General features: G+C 40.4%; 1 protein-coding gene across 4 annotated transcripts; it reads right to left on the bottom strand.

Moving 5' to 3' along the window:
- Nucleotides 1-1146: 1146 nt before the first annotated feature.
- On the bottom strand, nucleotides 1147-21093 carry LOC137595713 (peroxisomal succinyl-coenzyme A thioesterase-like). 4 transcript variants are annotated; one of them, XM_068315955.1, is made up of 11 exons: nucleotides 20859-21093; nucleotides 10021-10227; nucleotides 9003-9102; nucleotides 8597-8787; nucleotides 8326-8501; nucleotides 8101-8217; nucleotides 6303-6388; nucleotides 3711-3804; nucleotides 3492-3572; nucleotides 3231-3366; nucleotides 1147-2962 (listed from the first exon to the last, which is right to left on the bottom strand). In XM_068315955.1, exons 1-11 carry the CDS (start codon nucleotides 20950-20952, stop codon nucleotides 2862-2864), a joined length of 1383 nt encoding a protein of 460 aa, XP_068172056.1. In that variant the 5' UTR covers nucleotides 20953-21093; the 3' UTR covers nucleotides 1147-2861. The 4 variants fall into 4 exon arrangements, with proteins under 4 accessions (XP_068172056.1, XP_068172057.1, XP_068172058.1 ...); XM_068315956.1 differs by lacking the exon at nucleotides 20859-21093 and adding an exon at nucleotides 14405-14596; XM_068315957.1 differs by lacking the exon at nucleotides 20859-21093 and adding an exon at nucleotides 10905-11017.
- Nucleotides 21094-22321: the final 1228 nt, after the last annotated feature.

Genomic DNA, 22321 nt, shown 5'->3' with positions numbered 1-22321 from the left:
TAACACAGGTCATTCCTAAAACAGGCGTGGAAGGGCATAGTCAGGTCAGGAAGATAGTTGGGGGGGAAACACCTAAGCCCCCTAAATTGAATAAACCCCAGCGCATTGACTAAAAAAACTACTACGCCCAAAACTGGTCACTCATTTAAAACACACTTAGGAACACTAAAATGAAGACTAGTCTACTCACGGCTAACTTTTAGCATACGGCACAAGGCGTGCTACACCCCTTTTAAGGCGCTGTGGTAGATTCCACCCAAGGGAACCATGGAATGTCCCACCCTTGGCCAACCACTCCCACCCCAAGTAGCTACTTCTTCACGCACTGTTTAAAACACAAAAGATAAAACAATATAAAATAGGTAGGACTAAAGTGCAGTGTTTACTCAACTCGCCTACTCAGCGAGACCCCCCCCCCCCGGGTCTGAGCTTGTGTCGCCATCCAACTCCCCGGGGTAACGGCTTCGCTGGACAGCGAAGAAGGTCCACACAGTCCATGTAGCAGCGGACAGTGTAGCAGCAGGACCAGTGTAGCAGTGGCAGCAGGACCAGTGTAGCAGTGGCAGCAGGACCAGTGTAGCAGTGGCAGCAGGACCAGTGTAGCAGTGGCAGCAGGACCAGTGTAGCAGTAGCAGCAAAGTCCACACAAGGAACAAGGAGGACAGCCCAGCACTCCCTAAAATGGGCCCTAATCTGACTACAGGAGGCACTAGGCCTCCCCTCCTAATCTGGACACGGGGGCTAACTCCCCTGGCTACCGGTCTTCGTCGCCGGCAGCGCTAACTCACCACGGGCAACCCCTCCCTCAGGCTACCAGAGTGCCGTTCTGCCATGCGTGTTGCTCCAAGAATCTCCTTCTGCTGCATCTGTCAATCTTTTTCACTGCTCCTGTCTCTGCCCCCTTCCGCCACACCTGAACAAGATCAGTAATTATGGTCCTTGCGCCTGCCACCTCCCGCCACACCTGCACAAGGTCAGTGATTATGGTCCTTCTCCTCCTACCAAGTCTCACCACAATATTGTTTGGGCTCCTTATTTCATTACGTTTGGTGTACCCCTCTACAAGATCCACTTTCCGAAGGCTTTTGAAGGGACAATGCAGAGTCAAACCTCACAACACAGAGCCAATATTCTGTTCGTGTTGCAATATTTTAATATTTCAAACAAACATGTTTTGAGATTCTGTTGGTAATTGCTCACAACAAAACACAGTAAAAAGTAACCATACAAATAAATAAATTAGTAGCAAGTACCAGGATGTATTTTGAACACAATTTTTCTAAACAAAGAAATGAATCAAACAATATCAATAACAGTAAAGATATATCTTTGTGTTTTATTGAACAGGTTTTGTAGCTGACATGTTGGACCTCATATGTGACAAAGTCTTGGTGGACCCCATGCCATACACAAATGAGATTTTGGCCATTCCTTTCCCCGAGAATCTGGCTGCCCAGTATGAGTGTCCGGACAAGGAGGAGGTCATTGCCAGCTACATGACCAGGTTTAACCGAGACTCAGTCTAAATCCAGCTTAGTGGCCTTCGTTTTCAGGAAACTCTCGGCGTATGTGAAGGACCACACAGGCTGGAATGACAACCCGGATTCTGCGTCCTAAGTAGCCCCAGCACCAGCCAACAAAGGTGCGATAGGCCAGATGTTTTCTGCTTCTGTTGGCATCCGTTCAGTGTCCACAGGAACACCTGTACAATAAACAGAAGGTGAAGATGAACCCTGTGGGGTGTGGTCAGTGCCATTCACTTTCCAACGACCGTCTTTGACACCCGTCTGGCTCCTCAACGATTGTTGGTGGGGGTGCCAAAGGGGGTCGCTGAGATGTGAGTTTCACCTTTGTATGCTAATGAGGGTCATTAGCATGAGACACATCACCTGGGAAGCCACTGGTTCCGGTATGCGGACGACACATGGTTTAAGATAAAAATCCACGAGGTGCAACCTTTCACTCAACACATCAACTCGGTAGACAGTTGATGTGGACAGCGTGTAACATAAAGAGTTACACGCTGCAGTGAACTTTGATAGACAGACAGACAGACAGACAGACATGGAGGAGCTGCCTGCCGCTCTACCTCCCCCTCTCCTTCATGCCCACAGGCCCCCTGTGTTTGTTTGTGCTGCGTGCTTGTACACACTGTATATATTCGTGCAACTACTAACCAGTGTGGTAGAGTGAATCATTACAGTAAATTAAAATTAACAATTAAAAGAATTAGATAAATACTTTACTATTGGTAGAAGGATGCTGAGTTGAGATAGTGAATATATTGGTAGAAGGATGCTGATTTTTGAATTGCCAGGCAGGAGGCCTAGAGGAAGACCAAAGAGGTTTATGGATGTAATGAGGGAAGACATAAAGGTAGTTGGTGTGAGAGAAGAGGATTCAAAGGACAGGGCTAGATGGAGGCAATTGATTCGCTGTGGCGACCCCTGAAGGGAAAAGCCGAAAGGAAAAGAAGAAGATAAATACTTTACTAAAACCCAAGGGAAATTGCATAAATTGAGTGAATTATTTATTTTCAACCAATTAATGCAGAATCAGTTTTGTTTATTATTTTGTTTGTTTACATTTATTGTTTATTTATGACATTTAGCATTTCGGTGTATTTGCATACTAATAAACTACTTATTTGGTTTTATTAAACATTGATTTTTTTCCGGGTAAGATAAATAGAGAACAACTTCTAATTTACAATGATGAACTGGTAATTGTAAAGTTGTAAAAAGCTTTTTGACATGTACTGTACAGTTGCCACACAAATCACTGACATCAGGGGTGGGTGGTCCCTGTCTACCAATGATTACGTTCAGTCCCTGCCTGGGTGGCAGATATTTAGAGAAATTCTAAGCAATTAACTGATTCTCCATAAAACTGAGGATTTTTCTCCAGGCATCTTCCTGGGCAGCAGCGTGAGATGCCAGATTTCCTCCCCAAAGACAGGTCACTACAAGACAATGAAAACAGGGAAGCAGTCCTTTTATTATTACTTTTCATTACAGTCCAAATCATAATAATCATTCTGCCATTAAAAGGCAATGACATCAATCAAAAGGGACTGATTAATATCTTCACCACTGTTTTTATGTTCCCTACATCCAATCTATGACAAGCTTATGAATACTTCAAAAAAAGTTTGAGTAAAGTCAATGCTGGTAAAAACTCTAAAATAAGATTTGTCTTAGCAAAATATGACAGTGTTAGATTTGACTTACTTTTTTCTGGTTTCACGGACCACAGGGATACTCTTGAATTTGGTGAGTAAGGTGGTTCTATGAGGTGACCAGCACCAGGATATGACAAGTAGGTGAAAAGCTGGGACTTGCCTGCAGCACTGAGGGTCTCCTCTATCTGATGACCATCAAGCATGAATGTCTTAGCTGTATCACAGTATAGTACAGCACATCACAGCTTATCAGTGCACTGTCTATTTATTGAATGTTTCTCAACATAAATAGCACTGTAAAAAAACATACCAGTTTTGCATTCTCTATGGAAGCAATAGAAAGGTCATCTTCGCCCGATATGTACATTACCGGACATGTGATTTGGTCTATCTAAAATAACACAAGAGAAACTTTTGTATGACTGATATAAACGTTTGATATCTACAGTGATTTCATGTGTGTGTTGTGCATATGTGTGTACAGTATGTTGATTGTTTTTGGTTCAGGGGGTAAAGGAAAACCTTTCACCTTCACTTTGCTCCCAGGTTGAAGGTTACCAGGAAAGGAGGCATCTCTGAAAGTCACATGGCCTTGATTATCATACCACCAATATTTCTTCTCACTAAAAGTATAAGAGGAAATAACTGAAAACATCATCTGTGATATACATTTCTAGCTTTACAGATTCATAAAGTCTCAGATAAGACAACCTCAATGCATTAGTTAAAACATGCAATATATTAAAACCATTAAATGCATTGCATTATTGCATAAATGTAAATTCTGATTCTGGTGAATTGATCTGTTTTAAATTTTCTGTAGGTCTAGGTGTAGGCTTCAGCAACCACCGTGAGCACAAGAAGCGGATAAAAGATGAATAAACTTGATTTTTTTTTAAATAAAAATGTGGTCATTTTGAAATGGTTGTGTACAACACGGTCACAATGGTGGTGAAGACTAGCAGCATTGCCTCTCAGTAAGAAGGTTCTTGGTTCGATTCCACCTGGGATCTATCTGTGTGGAGTTTGTGTGTTCTCCATATGTCAGCATGGATATCCTCTGGGTTCCTTCCACCACTAAAAAAACGCAACATACTATAGTCTCGTCTTCAAGAGGATGAAGGAATAATGAATGAATGTCTGCAAGACAAATAGAAAATTCTGACAGGGCAATTCTTGCTGTTGTTATACATCATTATCTCTTTTAAGAGTTTGGGAAAAGAGGATACTTATTGACAAAGTGGAATTCTGTCTCATCCTTGCTTGATATACAAATTCAGTAACTCAATAATCCAAGACCGTATTGTGCCACACACATATCTGTTCTGAGGCTAGGCCAGTATAGTACCTGGACTCTAGTACCTAGAGTCTTCTACTCATAAGAGTACTCGTAAGTCATAATGTCAAAAGGTCCACAGAATGTGGCTTTCCATTGTCTTGTTGCAATGAGCAGGGATATCAAAAACATTGTCTGGATGAAAACATGCCAAAAAAAAAATCTAAAAATCAATTCATCCAAGATGAAATCAATCCCAGAAAATATATGATGATATATTAATATGAATATATGGCTTGTGCTTTGTATGGTAGTCTTAACTTGCATTTCTGACTGCAGTGACAAACTGTTTACTGGCAATTCTTTCCAAAGTGTTGTCAAGCCCAGTAGTGATATGCTTCATAGAATGTTGTTTTTCACAGCAGTATTGCCTGAAGCAGGGGTGTAGCCCGAAGTTCAGAGGTGAGATATCTCTCTTGTTAACAACAGCTGGTTGAGATTAATAAGAATAAGATGATTATAAGCAGCCCTACCATCGCAAAGTGTTCTGAAATTTTGGTACTGACTTCTTCTTATCATCCAGAATGTTGAAAAATTCTGTTTATGGGCTACAGCCTCACCATCTTGGCATTTTGTCAAGTTTCAGACATCAGGTAAAAAAATATGTGCAATGAAATTTAACATTAATTGTAGGAATAAAGACCCTGTGATAGCAGAAGTTAATCTGAAATTCACTCTTATCATATAGCTCCTTCGATAGTTATAATCTTCCGTCATCTGTGAAGCCTCATTATGAGCAAACTGTCTTCTTTCTGTCCTTAGCGGTGAAGTTTGTCAGCTACCTGCATTTTTTGTTTATATGAATGAAAAATACATGCAAACGAGCTTTTCAACTGAACCTAAAACACAGTAAAGAAATTAACAAATCTGAAAGTTTTTCTGCTGACAACCTCATAAGGTGACAGTTGAAACATGTACAGTAATATCATACTTTTGGGCTCAGTTTTTTCATGCTAGAGACTCAACATTCTTAATCGAATCAAAATGGAATTCGCTGTGTGAGTAATGCACTGACACCATCCTCTTTGGACCAGTGCAGACGGGCTGGGGTTGATGGTGTGTCAGAGTGTGACAGTCACTTTTCATGTTATATATCTACTTAGAAAATATAAGGTGTCACAAAATTTTGAAATCTACTGGGTACGTTTATCAAAATCAAATGGTCTGTATGGTAAAAATATCAAAACTACTGCCACACATTAAAAAGTGACTGGTTACCAGTGATATGAGTGACTTGCAAAGTGTCTGCAGCGTGTTCTCAGTAGAGGTAAGATCGGGCCTAAAAACCTGACCCGACCCGAACGTATTTACTGACTTTTTGAGCCCGACCCAGCGCGAATTTTGGGTCGGGTAGGGCTTGGCTCCGGGCTCGGGCTTAAGATCTTACCTCTAGTTCTCAGTGCTTTCCGTCAAACATGCTTGACATTGGCAGCGTTATGAAGACCACATCCATTATGTTTCAGAGAGAAAAGCTGCCCACTGGAAAATGTAAGCTGTTCATACAGTTCATACTTCTGCTTGGTCCAAATAGTAAATACAAGTAACCCAGATGCTTAATCCATTGTCAGCAAGGTGGTTATGCTGTCTTTTACATCGTCTTTTAGGAGTGCAGCTTCTGAGATGGGATTCTCACATCTCAACATTATAAAAACCAAGCACAGGTCTTTTGCCACATGATCATCTCTCCTGAGTAACTCAATGAAAAAATTATGCGCACTATTAGTTATACGTAACTAATGGTGCGCATAATTTTTACATACTTTTTGCACCTTTGTTGACATTTACCAGTCAGATGTTTCAGTCCTACCCTCTTCATCCAAGAGCTTGACGTTACTTCCTACAGGACCATTGATGGAAATTAAACAGGCTGGCTGGAAAGAAGAACATACATTGATACCAGTCAATTAGAAATTAGTCCACCAAACTCAATGCACTTGTCATGAATTCATTTTCTTTCTTAATTTCCTGTTTATGGGAGTCCTAAGAGTCCTCTAGGTAAGATGGCATCCATCTCAACTTTCCAGGGTCAAGACTGCTCTCATCAAACATTAAATATAGCACTTTGCACCAAAGGAACAGCTGCAGTCATCATCCACTTCATCATGCATTTGATTACTGCACTACGTTCATCACTACAAATCACAACATTGATAGTTCCCCCTGCACTATATTTGAGCATAGTTCCTCTGTCACCACTCAGTCAATAATTCCTGTCATCATCACTTCCAGACTCAACAACAAGGAGTCATAGCATTCATATGAGACGTCTGATGTGTTTGCACAGAGAAATCACCATCTGCCAGTCCACACCTTATGTCTCTTACTATGGACATTCTCATTGTTACATTTTAAAACAAGACAATAATGACCTGATTTTAGGTAATTACGTTGATTTATCAACCATGGCTGAATAGTTAATGACCTCTGGTCAAATACAGATGAAATTACTGTGTGTATTAGTATTACTTGACCTGAGTGGAGCATTTCACAGATTATGTGAATGTTGAATCAAAAAGCTACTTGGAAATGTCATCAGGACGTGTACTATAGAGGTAAGATCGAGCCTAAAAAATCCAGCCCGACCCGAACCGAGCCCGACGGTATTAAAGCCCGACCCGAAGCGAACGTAATTATTGACATTTTGAGCCCGACCTGGCCCGAATTTCGGGCTTGGATTCAGGCTTAAGATCCTACCTCTACTTTCAGTGCGTACGATCAGAAAGGTAAAGTGACAGGAGAAAATACAACTGACGCACGGAGCAGGTACTGTAGATGGATGTTTCTCATTCAGCGCCTTCTATGTTTTACCTAAATTATTTAATTTATAAGGGTATTCCTTAGTTTAATACCCATAGATCGTTTGAGATACATAATATATGAATATATATTTATTTTAAAAGTTCGGGCTGGGTTGGGCTTGGATCTTAAGATCTTAAGCCCGACCCGACTCCAAAAAAATCCAGCCCGACCCGACGGTATTGAAGCCAGACCCGACCCGAAAGCAATTGTTGACTTTCTGAGCCTGACCCGACTCGAATTTCATGTCGGGTCGGGCCCGAACTCGGGTTCAGGCGTAAGATCTTACCTCTAGTATGCTATGTTTCCACAGGTATGGTGTTGACACACAGCTTCTCATTGCTGTGTCTCCTGATGCCCACAGGACAATAGATGCCATTTTAAGTATACAGTATTTTAGACATCAAGTCATAGATGGCAGATGGCCTTCTGGAGCTCAAGTAGGATAAAACTGATTTTTGATTCATGTTTGATCCATAGTGTAATTTAGAGTTACACATTACAAAAATCACTAAAGTGCTTTTAATCATGTGGACATTGCCAGAGTGCAACCACTGCCTGTGTCTTTCCTCAGTTTGATTTAAGACGGTGTTTCCTCAAGTTTTGTTGTAAGTGCTCACTAACAAAAGAGCTTATTTAGTTATTCATTACTTGTCATTTAACTAATTCTGAATATCTAAATAAACAAACTTCATCTAATTATATAAATTTTAACATATCAGTTTATTGATTTGACAATGTGTATTGGTCAAACTGTAGATTTACTGGATGATAGAATCAGACGTACATTGATACCAGGCTGCGTTGCAATTCGAAGACTCAGGTAGACTCCAAAGGACAGACCAATGATCCCAACTCTGTCTGCACAGACCTGATGATGATTCTGAAGTAGCTGGAAGGCCGACTGTCCAGACAAAAACATGTAAACTTTGAGGGAACGAATGAATTTTGTGACACATGTACATGATTCTGAAAGAAATTATCGTAAGATGAGGTAAAGATCTTATCTTACTCTGAAATATGAATCACCAACATTCATGGTTTTTCTTGGGCCAGGTAAATCTTTGTGACCTTTGAAAGCAAGGGACATGCTTGCATAGCCTCTGGAAGCGAACAGTGCAGCGCGGTATTCCATCAGTCCTCCACCAAATCCCCACAGGTCCAACATGGCTGGAAATGGACCTGGGCCTGCAGGAAGTCCACATTGTATATGCTGTTCAGAATCCATAAAGTTTCAATGCTAGTCGCTGTTGTGAGTGAATGGTTCAAATTTTTTTTCTTACCTGGTGGCAAGAACAGCGTTGCTACAAGACCATGCTGGCGGATCTCTATTCTACGTACACCTGGTGCCATGTACCAACGCTCAATAGTTGTAACAGCAAGCTCAGTGATTTGTCCCTCAATGGGTGAAACATGACCCTCTAGTAAGGAAACGAGTGTCACAAATGGAGTCTCTACATTGTTTTTTCTTAACCTGTAAAATAGAGCTGAGTTCAGTCAGGAAACGCTCATCAACCATTTCTTCTTTAACTGCAAAGCTAACAAGCACTTAGCAAAATGAAAATGTCCCCACAATGCTCAACAAAACCCTGTGACACAGACTTAAATATGACATGATAAAATGTACATGGTATTATTATATGAACTGATATTTTCTTGATCTCTCTGAAAACTTCTTGTATCACATGCCTTAAACCTTCTCTTGACCCCGGAGCTGGCTGCTGGCTCCAAAACAGTCCCATTGGTTCACAGCCCAAATATGAACCCCCGACTGAATGATCTCTGGTCACTATGGAGAGGTCAGAGGAGAAAGCCATCAACTAACTGCATCTCAGTTAAATAGTTAAAATGATACTGTTTAAAGGAAAATTATAGAAGTAGCATCCATTACAATCAGACAAATTCCAAAATCAGTTTTCAACAATTCAGTTGCAACTTTCCACTAAAATCCTGCTCAGCCAGTGCATAAAAATGAAGATTTAACATGAGATTTGTTACAAATGTTGATTTTATTGCTAGAACCATTTTATTTATAGATTCGTCTTGTTAAAATAACAATTATAGTAAGTTATCCACTAAACTTTATTGGAATACATCATGTTTGCATAAACTTTGTTGAAGTTCTGTTTGCAGTTATTGTAAATAAACACCTGAAATACTGTTATTTTTTCTGTTTTGTTTTCAATGTTAAAAAAGAGAAAAAGAGCAATATCATAATAAATGCCAAGATGAGATAATATTTATTCTGTCACGCTGTATGTGGATAACGACAGACTGGAAGACACTTGATAAATTGTATACTAACAAGTAAATCTGCCTACTCAGTGAAATACATTGAAAACATTTAGAGTCATTTTGCTTGAATAAAGGAGACAAATGGAAAAAAATAATTAATCAATCACATGACTCACTAATTAAATAACTACATAATTAATTAATGTAGGCCTAAATTGTCTTGGCATATATAAATACCGGTAAAGACTTTGCTCTGTTCATTTGATTTAGACTTGAAATATTTTGTCTGAAAAAAAAATTCAAATAATATTTTGTTATACTGAGTATTGGGCTACCACACACACACACACACACACACACACACACACACACACACACACACACACACACACACACACACACACACACGCACGCACACACACGCACACACACACACACACTTTAATAGACTGAACTAAAAAACTTTACTCACAGTTGACAGTTCCGTCAGCTTTTGTATTATAATGTGCAAATGCTTCCCACAGGTCGCCCTCCTCACTGCACATTTGTGCAAGTAATGTGACAGGACAATGTGGGGGCAGGAATCGTCCTGTTATGTTGACCTGTTCATCCACGAGGGGGCGAGCAGGAGCAGCTGTCAGGAGGGGGCCTTGTCTATAGTTTGTTTTCCATCGCAGTCCTACAAAAGAAAAAACAATATTTGTCTCCTTTAAAGAGTTATACACAAAGGGGGCTCTCATGAAATCAATGAAAGCCAATAAACTCTAACCAAATAGAGACAGATTAAGGATGAATGATCTCCATAGGGTCCTTTCTCATTCCCTCACAGTGCAACAATGAACACCGGACTATTTGCTGAGAATCCAGTGGACTTTGGGCAAACATAAGAAGTCGTTTTTAAATGTTGTTTTGGTTCCAGATCTATATCTCCCTTTAAGCGACAGAGGGGACGTTTTAGCATATAGTACAATCAGAGCTCAACAGTTCTGTTGAACAATATATATCATGCAGACGTACAAGTATAGTTTTAATATTAGTGATGATGTCCAACAGAAAAGCTGAGAGCTAATACGTAAGTAAATTTAATGAGAATATATCATCTTTCAGTATTTTTCATGTAACAACCTGTTGAATGGTGAAATGGATCAATATGCAATAAATGTGTATCACACAGTGATAAGTAAGCTAATTTCATCAGATATATTAACATAAGCTAGGTAATGTAGCCGCAAGAGGACACAAGCCAGTGTCTTATTGTGCCGGTCCCAAGCCTGGATAAATACAGAGGGTTGCGTCAGGAAGGGCGTAAAACTTTTGCCAAATCAAACATGTGAATCAAACCTATGACTTCCATACCGGATCGGTCGAGGCCCGGGTTAACAACGACCGCCATCGGTGCTGTTCACCTACAAGATGCCGGTGGAAATTGGACTACTGTTGGTCAAAGAAGGAGAGAAGGACAATGTGTTCGTAGGAAGAGAGAGAAGAGGAACGCCAAGAGTATAGGACTGAGAGTAGGACGTTGAATGTTGGGACTATGACAGGAAAAGGTAGAGAGTTGGTTGACATTATGCAGAGAAGGAAGGTAGACATACTGTGTGTCCAGGAGACCAGGTGGAAAGGTAGCAAGGCTACAAGTTTAGGAGCAGTGTTCAAGTTGTTCTATCATGGTGTAGATAGGAAAAGAAATGGAGTAGGAGTTATCTTGAAGGAGGAGTTTGTTAAGAATGTCCTGGAGGTAAAAAGAGTGTCAGATAGAGTGATGAGTATAAAGCTAGAAAGTGAAGGCGTGATGTTCATGTTGTTGTATGCTCCACAGGTAGGATGTGAGCTGGAGGAGAAGGAGAAATTCTGGTTGGACTTTGATGAAGTGATGCAGAGCATACCTAGAAGTGAGAGAGTTGTCATTGGAGCAGACTTCAATGGACATGTTGGTGCAGGAAACAGAGGGGATGAGGAGGTGATGGGCAGGACAGTAATGCAAAAGGACAGATGGTAGTTGACTTTGAAAAAAGGATGGAAATGGCTGTAGTGAATACTTTCTTCCAGGAGAGGCAGGAACATAGGGTGCCCTATAAGAGTGGAGGTAGGAGCACACAGGTAGACTACAACTTGTGTAGATGGGGTAATCTGAAAGAGATCAGTGACTGCAAAGTAGTGGTAGGCGAGAGTGTAGCCAAACAGCATAGGATGGTGGTGTGTAGGATGACTCTTGTTGTGAGGAAGATGAAGAGGACAAAGACAGAGCAGAGGACGAAATGGTGGAAGCTGAAAAAGGAAGAGTGTTGCATGACTTTTAGGAATGAGTTAAGACAGGCTCTGGGTGGTCAGGAGGTGCTTCCAGATGACTGGACAACTACAGCTAATGGGATCAGGGAGACAGGTAAGAGAGTACTTGGTGTGTCATCTGGACGGAAAGTAGATAAGGAGACTTGGTGGTGGAATGAGGAGGTACAGGAGTGTATACAGATAAAGATTTTAGCTAAGAAGAAGTGGGACACTGAGAGGACTGAGGAGAGTAGACAGGAGTACAGGGACATGCAGCGTAAGGTGAAGGTAGAGGTAGCAAAGGCCAAACAAGGAGCTTATGATGACTTGCATGCTGGGTCGGACAGTAAGGAGGGAGAGACTGATCTATACAGGTTGGCAAGACAGAGAGACAGAGATGGGAAGGACGTGCAGCAGGTCAGGGTGATTAAGGATAGGGATGGAAGTCTATTGACAGGTGCCAGTAGTGTGATGGGAAGATGGAAAGAGTACTTTGAAGAGTTTATGAATGTGGAAAATGAGAGAGAACAAAGACTAGAAGAGGTGACTGTTGTGGACCAGGAAGTAGCAAAGATTAGTCAGGATGAAGTGAGGAGGGCATTGAAGAGGATGAAGAGCAGAAAGGCAGTCGGTCTTGATGATATACCTGTAGAGGTTTGGAAGTGTCTAGGAGAGATGGCAGTAGATTTTCTGACTGGTTTGTTCAACTGGATTTTAGATAGTGAGAAGATGTCTGAGGAATTGAGGAGAAGTGTGCTGGTGCCCATCTTTAAGAACAAGGGAGATGTGCAGAGTTGTAGCAACTACAGAGGAATAAAGCTGATGAGCAATACAATGAAGTTATGGGAAAGAGTAGTGGAAGCTACACTAAGGGCAGAAGTGAGCATTTGTGAGCAGCAGTATGGTTTTATGCCAAAAAAGAGTACTACAGACGCAGTATTTGCTTTGAGGATGTTGATAGAGAAGTACAGAGAAGGCCAGAGGGAGCGGCATTGTGTTTTTGTAGATCTGGAGAAAGCTTATGACAGGGTGCCCAGAGAGGAACTGTGGTATTGTATGAGGAAGTCTGGAGTGGAAGAGAAGTATGTGAGAGCGGGGCAGGACATGAACGAGGACTGTAAGACAGTGGTGAGGTGTGCTGTAGGAATGACAGAAGAGTTTAAGGTGGAGGTGGGACTGCATCAGGGATCAGCTCTGAGTCCTTCTTGTTCGCTATGGTGATGGACAGGCTGACAGACTAGGTTAGACAGGAATCTCCATGGACTATGATGTTTGCAGATGACATTGTGACCTGCAGTGAGAGCAGGGAACAGGTGGAGGAGAAGCTAGAGAGGTGGAGGTTCGTCCTGGAAAGGAGAGGAATGAAGGTTAGCCGCAGTAAGACAGAGTACATGTGTGTGAATGAGAAGAACCCAAGTGGAAGAATGAGGTTAAAGGGAGAAGAGATCAAGAAGGTGGAGGATTTTAAGTACTTAGGGTCAACAGTCCAGACTAATGGAGAGTGTGGAAAAGAGTTAAAGAAGCGTGTACAGGTAGGATGGAACGAGTGGGGAAAAGTGTTGGGTGTGATGTGTGATAGAAGAGTTTCAGCTAAAATGAAAGGAAAGGTGTACAAAACTGTGGTGAGACCAGCGATGTTGTTTGGTCTAGAGACAGTGTCACTGAGGAAAAGACAGGAGACAGAGCTGGAGGTAGCAGAGATGAAGACGCTGAGGTTCTCTTTGGGAGTGACCAGGAAGGATAGGATCAGGAATGAGTACATCAGAGGGACAGCACATGTTAGAGGTTTTGGAGATAAAGTCAGAGAGGCCAGACTGAGATGGTTTGGACATGTCCAGAGGAGAGATAGTGAATATATTGGTAGAAGAATGCAGATTTTTGAACTGCCAGGTAGGAGGCCTAGAGGAAGACCAAAGAGGAGGTTTATGAATGTAGTGAAAGAGGACATGAAGGTAGTTGGTGTGAGAGAAGAGGATGCAGATGACAGGGTTAGATGGAGGCAACTGATTTGCTGTGGCGACCCTTGAAGGGAAAAGCCGAAAGGAAAAGAAGAAGAAGATATTAACATAAGCTAGGTCACATAACACAGAAATCTCTCTTTGCTAGAGCAATGGTATTCAAATAAAATTCAAGAAGGTCCAGGGAGAGAAATGTCCCAAAGCTAACATCCACAACATCATAATGTCTAACTTGCCATTTGCAACTAACTTATAAATCAGTGCCGTAAACTTCTATAATTATTAAACAGCATGCTGCCAAACCAGTAAAGAAACATAATTCAATATTTTCATTCAGAACTGAACAACCCTCTTTGTTTGGAGCCGAAACTCCTCTAAACTTTTCGTAAACATCCAGTTGACTTTATTGAGCACAGAGACCTACCATGACCTGATGACTGACAGATAACTAGATGTGAATTACTAGACCATTCATTACTGATGTCAAAGATCCCCTGGCCTGATATGGCCAAATTATGTTTTAATAATTTTGGCACTCCAGCAAAACAAAATGACACACACTGTGTGTGAAATTGAGCAAAGTATTCTCTTTTCATACAACAGAATAAAGTTTTTAAAAAATTGTCTTACCCACAATGCGATGTAAAAAACTCCATTTTACTCTGACAAACGGAATCATGACTCCTGACAGTCGGGATGTTTCAGCTATTCTTACAAAAATTTCAAGAAAACTCTAAACCTTACTATTGACCCAAGGATAAAAGACAAGCTGTTATCAGATTTCTCAGTCCCACTTGTCCGGTGATGAAACTTTGTCCTGAGTAACTTTCAAGCGCAGTGTTGCATCACAAAAAAATGACAAAGCTGAGAAAATTGACCTGAGGGTTATATATGAAGTCTTTCAGGTTTAACTTTAGCTCTGATCCTGTTAGCTGTTGATCATGGTTAAAATGTAACTTCTTGCACTGAGTCAGCATCCAAATCTAGGCATATTAGATTTTATCACGTTTGACTGTTAAATCTTCAGTGGTATCCATGATGACAAACTCAAGTGATTATACATTAGCCCAGCTGTATCTGACTTAGGAAAGTGAGTTCGTTTTTCAGTTACTCAGATTTAGGAATGTAAATTATTTGACCTATTTTGAAGTTGCATGTCCACTTGCATTGAAGAGTGTTTCTAAATCATCTACAGAATATTTCTCATGGAGAAAGAAAGGAAAACCGGTCTTGCTTGGAATGTTCTCATATGATAGAAATGCGTCTACAAATTATGTAACATGTCTGAAAAGTTACATTTTGTTATGTTGACTTTTTGTCTTTTATCTCTGTTTTGTTACCCATCCCCTATTTTATTTTGACACTCATCCCTTCCCTCTCATTTCAGCCCTTGACTTCCTCCCATTGTGTGATTGTCCTGCCAGTGTGATTGTCAACGCCGCCCCTGATTAGTTCAACCTGTGTTCCCCTACCTCAGGGGTGTCAAAGTCAAAGGGCCAAAAAACCAATTTGAAACAAGCCGAAGGCCGGACTGGTTAAATTTTTATTAAAAGATATTGAAATGAACATAGCCTATTAAACCAAGCGCTAACACAGTGTATGTTATTTAATGATTAAATAAATAAAGCAAAATTTTGCTATGGCTCTGTCCGTAACTTTAATGGGAAACCTTTTCAACAAGCAAAAAGCAAAAAACAAATGTCCTTCAAAAACAAAATGCTGTATATTCCTTAATATCAAGATAAATGAAAATACATTATTGTGCATGCCTTATTGCATACACAATAATAATGCATTATTGTGCAAAAAATTTAAAACATTTTAAAAAATTGCTGCTGCTCTACGATCCTACCAATCTGTGCTTTCAAATTATAAAATAAAATTTTAAAAAAGCAAATCAGTTGTAACCTTTCTCGTGGTTATCTGCAATTTTCCCTGAGTCCATTCAACTGAAATAAATATGAGTAAATGAAATAAAATACAAAAATTTATGGCACTAAACAATACTTCCTTCAAAGAGACACCATGTCTTGTAGAAACAAATATAAAAGTTTAATTGAATTGAAAATTGAAAATACGTTCCGTTCTGCTCTGTGATGCTTATTTGTCTGAGGCTGAGGCTGATATTTGATCGCCAGTTGCCAGTTCCGCTTTTGTATTATAATGTGCAAATGCCTCCCCCAGGTCACCCTCCTCACTGCACATTTGATCAAGTAATGTGACAGGACGGGGTGGGGGCAGGAAGCATCCTGCACGTTTGGCATGTATTTGATTTTTTTTTATTTCTTCTTGTCTGCTGTTTGGAAAATGTAAAATTTTAACTTGTGTTCTGACATTTATTTCAAACAATGGGTTTTGAATTTATCTTGAGTTCTTGAGTTCACGCATTTAGCTTCACCTCTCTGTGGTTCAGTATCAACATTCATATGCATGCACTTGAATTAATTTTTCATCATTGTTTTGACATCAGAACTTACTCTACAGTGCCCACCTGAATTTTTGAAAAAACTGCATCTGGAAGATGTTCTACCCAGACTTATGAAGGTGGCAGACATATTAAACAAATTGATATCAATCAGAAAGTTTCCCTGTGTCATATTGAGCAGGAAGTTTCCTGCTTTCAATCAAATTTAGCATTTTTGAAATTTAACAGTTTTCGTTTTTTTATGTGCTTCTACTCTTCACTGAACGTATTGGACCTCAATTTGGTCACCATCATTGTGTTTCACTGTGAATATCATGAACTGCATTGAACTGTGACAATGTGTTGAGCAGGGATCAATCACTTGCAGTTACGAATGAAATAAGGCTGTTGTGAGACCTTTTTGAATCTTGGTAGAAAATGCGATAGTAATAGAAAGTACAATCTAACATTAATGTGAGCAATGACTATGGCGACAAAATGCTTCAAATATTCAGTGACTGTTGTGAAGTTAAACCGGAAGTATTAAATTAGGTACACATGTGTATCATATTGAGATCTATTTAAAAAGCCTCTTGGTGCCATGCTTTAAAGCAAACAGCAACTCATTCTGATTTAAATATCGCGTCCCCCCCCCACTTATATTCCTCCAAGGCATTTTGCTTGATGGTCTTTGAATTTGGTTTCTAAAATATCAAAATGTCAAAGATTTTAAAAATTGTGTAACTCAAAAGATGTGACCATGGCAACTTTACAATTTTCTATGGTCCACCATGAAACAAAAAGTTGCTATACACCGTTGCCATTGAATCTGTGTTATACTACACAGCCTGACTGATGACTACACCCTGAAAAATCTACATGCCTAAATTCAGAGTTTGTCACACTTGTGCATATGTGTGACAGTTTATTTACCATAATGATCTCAAATTGAGTCCAAGAAGCTCTAAGATGACACTAGATGATATTTCAATGATCAGCTGCTAATAAATAATGACGGTATGACCAAATAATACAGAAAGGAATTGTCTCACTCTCAATGCTCCACTCTGGTCCAAACATTGCATTTTGAACAAGATGCCTGCCAGACACCTAGACAACAATAGTCATCCATAGTAATAGCAGCACTTGCTGGCAAATGTAAAAATGTCTTGTGTGTGTGAGGCCCATTAGTTGTTGCTTGCAGGTTGACCTGTTCTTATTTTTGTGTTAGTTGTTCTGAACACTTTTTTCAAGTGTGAAATAGCGTGATGGATGGGCGTGTTTAAATGTTGCCACATGAGGTGTTCAGACTGAATTACTTTCATCAAACAGTGCAGTTTATTTTATTTTGTGTTCCTGAAGACAACACAATTATCATCTCAATGCCTTCTAGAGAATCGCGACAGAGAGGGAACTTGCTGCGTCTTCTTGCAGGGTTTGGGATCTGCAAATCATACTTTTCAGTTTTATTTCATTTTGTCCTGTCTGAGGGTGTTTTTGCTGTGTTGACTCATCCCTTTGTTTTTATTGTACCCTGTCTATAGAAAAATTAGTGCTTGCTTATGCATGATAATAAATTTGTCAATATAACAATATCTCTGCAGCATGTCGTATAATTGTATAGGGCGAGGGATAGGTGTCTACACAAGCACTCAAATTAAAATACGTATACTAGATTAAATTTTGCTTTTCAATTATTTTCTGGACAATATTTTATCATCCAATGATCACAGGAATGGCAGTTCGATTCACATTCCTGCCCAGTCACCATACGAGCAACGGCGGGGCATGTCCTCCTTATAAGTTGCTCATTAGGGCAACTTATACCCACAACCCCCACTGCATGCCCACAGGCCCCTTGTGTGTGTGTGTGTGTGTGTGTGTGTGTGTGTGTGTGTGTGTGTGTGTGTGTGTGTGTGTGTGTGTGTGCGTGTGCGTGTGCGTGTGCGTGTGCGTGTGTGTGTGTGTGTTCGGGCCTGTATACACTTTATACATAAGACTAAAACTAACAGTGTGATCTAGAGTATACTAATAATTTCCCTATGGGGATTAAGTACTGTATATACATTTCGTTTTCACATTCATTTATCATTTTGTGCCAGTTAATTTGGTGAAATTTAAAAAAAAAGAAAAGAAATAAATCTACAACCATTTTGCATTTTTGTTGAATCCCTTTCTGCTTTTTCTTATGCTTTTATGCTTTTTTTATCTATCTATCTATCTATCTATCTATCTATCTATCTATCTATCTATCTATCTATCTATCTATCTATCTATCTATCTATCTATCTATCTATCTATCTATCTATCTATCTATCTATCTATCTATCTATCTATCTATCTATCTATCTATCTATCTATCTATCTATCTATCAATCTATCCAGCTATCTAGCTATCTATCTAAGGAGTTTGAATCGTATTCTATGATTAATTGGGAACCAATGAAGTGACGGTAAGACGGGAGAGATGTGTTCTTTCCTCCCAGTTCGAGTCAGTAAGCGGGCAGCTCCATTCTGAATAAACTGTAGAGTCTTAATAGAGTAGTTAGAACAGCCTGATAATAAGGAATTGCAGTAATCCAATCTAAAAGTAACAAAGGCATGAATGATTTTTTTCTGCGTCTTTAAAAGATAAGAAATTTCTAACTTTAGCAATATTTCGCAAGTGAAAGAAGGATGTCCGGGATACCGACTTGATATGAGAATCAAAGGGCAGATCTTGATCAAAAATCACTCCTAAGTTCCTGACTTCATTGGTGGAGGATAGAGCAATGCCATCTAAGTGAATTGCCATGTTAGAGAGATCATCTCTAAGATGCTTCGGCCCAATAATAATGACTTCAGTTTTGTTACTGTTCAGCATTAAGAAACTGTGAAGCATCCAGGATTTAATATCCCTGAGGCAGGATTCCAATTTAATTAGCTGATCAGATTCATTTGTTTTAATTGATAAATATAATTGAGTATCGTCAGCATAACAATGAAATTTAATGTTATGTTTCCTTATAATATTTCCCAATGGTAACATATACAGATTAAACAGCATTGGTCCCAGAACAGATCCTTGAGGTACTCCATAGGTGAGAGTCCCTCGATCTGAAGATTTATTATTGACATAGACAATCTGAAATCGGTCGGATAGACATGACCTAAACCAATCTAGAGTTTTTGATCCCAACTTCCTCTTCCAATCTCCTTAAAAGAATATTATGGTCAACAGTATCGAATGCTACACTCAGGTCTAATAAGACTAGAACAGACAGAAGACCTTTATCTGACGCTGTTAAAAGGTCATTTGTGACTTTTAGCAGTACAGTCTCTGTACTGTACTTTGTTCTAAAACCTGACTGAAAATCCTCCAATAGATTGTTCTCTAACACGTAGTCATTTAGCTGTTTGGCCACTACGTTCTCTAGAATCTTAGATAAGAATGGCAGGTTAGAGATCGGCCTGTAATTTGAGAGGATGCCAGCCTCTAGGTTTGGTTTCTTAACCTTTCCTCTCTGCTTGACAGTTGTAGGGTCAAATGTCAAACAGAGAGCCTTTAATGGATAACATAAGGGCGCACCACGAAGGAGCTGCCCGCCACTCTACCTCCCCCTCACTGCATGCCTACAGGCCCATTGTCTATGTGTGTGTTACAGGGCCTGTTCACACTATATATGCATATGTGTGATTACTAACCATGTGATAGAGTGATCTTCCAATTTCCCTTCGGGGATTATTCTTCTTTTCTTTCTGCTTTTCCCTTCAGGGGTCGCCACAGCGAATCAGTTGCCTCCATCTAACCCTGTCTTCTGCATCCTCTTCTCTCACACCAACTACCTTCATGTCCTCTTTCACTACATCCATAAACCTCCTCTTTGGTCTTCCTCTAGGCCTCCTGCCTGGCAGTTCAAAACTCAGCATCCTTCTACCAATATATTCACTATCTCTCCTCTGGACATGTCCAAACCATCTCAGTCTGGCCTCTCTGACTTTATCTCCAAAACCTCTAACATGTGCTGTCCCTCTGATGTACTCATTCCTGATCCTATCCATCCTGGTCACTCCCAGAGAGAACCTCAGCATATTCATCTCTGCTACTTCCAGCTCTGTCTCCTGTCTTTTCCTCAGTGACACTGTCTCTAGACCAAACAACATCACTGGTCTCACCGAAGTTTTGTACACCTTTCCTTTAAAGTATACTAAATTAAGTAAAATAAGATAAGTAAAATGGGCAACAAATATGTGAAAACTGTTTGACTGTCTTCTCATGATGATGTCATGGGTACATAAACATTTGTTTGTCTATTCTACCAACCACCCAATGAAAGTTTTAGGAGAGAATTTGAAATGTTAACAACAGCTTGTTTGAGAATCAAAATGATTAGAATGCCTGGCATTTTATTCCCCTTATCAAACCACAATCTTAAGTGTAGGATGATAGAGACAGCTGCTGGAGCTATAAATAGCATGCTCACAGATGAAACACACAGGCCCATGACACACACTGAGTCCATGAAAGCAGATGATTCTCACTGCACACAACATGTATCACAAAGCAGAGATGTAAAAAATGGTTAAGAAAGGTGAAGAAACAGAATTAAGAGTTTATCACTGTGCTGGACATAAGATGAAGCTGCAGAAGTTGTTGAGAATCAAGTGAGTTATACAGAGATTGATTAATATAATGCTGACCCTTGTATTTCTGTTGCAGCGGCTCAGCGGTAGAGCAGATGTCTCGTAGACAGATCGCCCCAGCCATCGGTGGATGGAATCCCGCTCCTGCCATGTCACCAGGAGTGTGAGCTGACGGTGGGAGGTGTCAGCTCATCTCCCAGCCACTGCCGAGGTGCCCTTGAGCAAGCTGTCCCCCCCTGTCCCCAAGCTGCTCAATTGGGGCGCGTTCCAGAAGCCGCTGCCCGTCACTCTGACTCCCAATGTGTGTAGTTTGATGTGTATGTATTAACTGCATGCTTACAGGCCCCCTTGTGTGCTGTGTTCAGGGGGCCTGTATACTGTTAAAAATACTAACCTGAGTGACTATGTAATTTCTCTTTGCGGGATCAATAAAGTATACTTCTTTAAAACCATCCATTTTCTTGTAGATGATACGCAACTGTCTTGTCTACAGCTTATCCACTGTGGGTCATGGGTCTCTCCAGCTTTCCTCAGCTGGCCATAGCTGAGAGGCAGGGTACATCCCTTATGAAAAGCCAGCTCATCACAAGGCAACATGAAAGACAAATTAACCATAGACGCTCACAGTCACAGATATGGACAACATGGTGCAATTAATTCATCCAAAGTGCAGGTTTTAGGAGAAAGCCGGAGGACCCAGAAAGAACCCACACAGACACATGGAGAACATACAAACTCTGCACAAAAAGGAATCGAACCAGGAACCTTTTTGCTGTGAGGCACAGTACTATCTACTGTGCCCCTGTGCTGCCCCTTACCAAACTGAGAGACTAATATGGGACAAACCATCAATAATCGAGGATAAATGTTCAGAAATGAGCTAAACAGATTTGGTCAACTTACATCCAAAACAAGGCTGACAAATTGAGACAAATGGAAAATCTCAGACAAACGGGCAAAATTTCATAGAGGCATACAGTAGTTGGAGGCTGAAATGACTCCAGGAAACAGTCTTGAATCGGTAACACAGCATCAACAACAGATGCTTGCTAGAATTAGTCCGTTTCACGAAGCAGGGTTAACAAACCCTGAGTCAAAGCTGTGATTCTGGCTTGACCTAACCTGAGCTAGGAAACCCAGGGTTTCCAGTTTTACAAAGGCTGCTCAGGGTTAGTTTTAGCAACTCAGAGTAAGTTCACCCACAGTTTAGCGGGCCCGACACAACTAGAGTAAAAGTCGTTTCAAGGCAAGGCAAACTGGGCATCTCCCATATAGAAAAAAAAAAGAAAGAACGTAAATTAAAAAAATAAATAAAAGAAGCACTACTCACAATACTTGGTCGGAGGTGAGAGCATGACTGATTTGTTATGCTGCAGATGTGAGGATTAATGAAACGGTATGGCTAATAAAGATAAGTGACTGGTTACGATGCGACATTTAAACGCGATACAAAATTTAATTCAACTTTTCTGCTGTGGAGGGGCGGAAGGAGGCCATGGGACAGGGGTGAGGCTGGTGAG

Source organism: Antennarius striatus, chromosome 5 (assembly GCF_040054535.1).
Source record: "Antennarius striatus isolate MH-2024 chromosome 5, ASM4005453v1, whole genome shotgun sequence".
In the NCBI taxonomy this organism is placed as follows: Eukaryota; Metazoa; Chordata; class Actinopteri; order Lophiiformes; family Antennariidae; genus Antennarius; species Antennarius striatus.
This window is presented reverse-complemented; position numbering and strand designations above follow the sequence as displayed.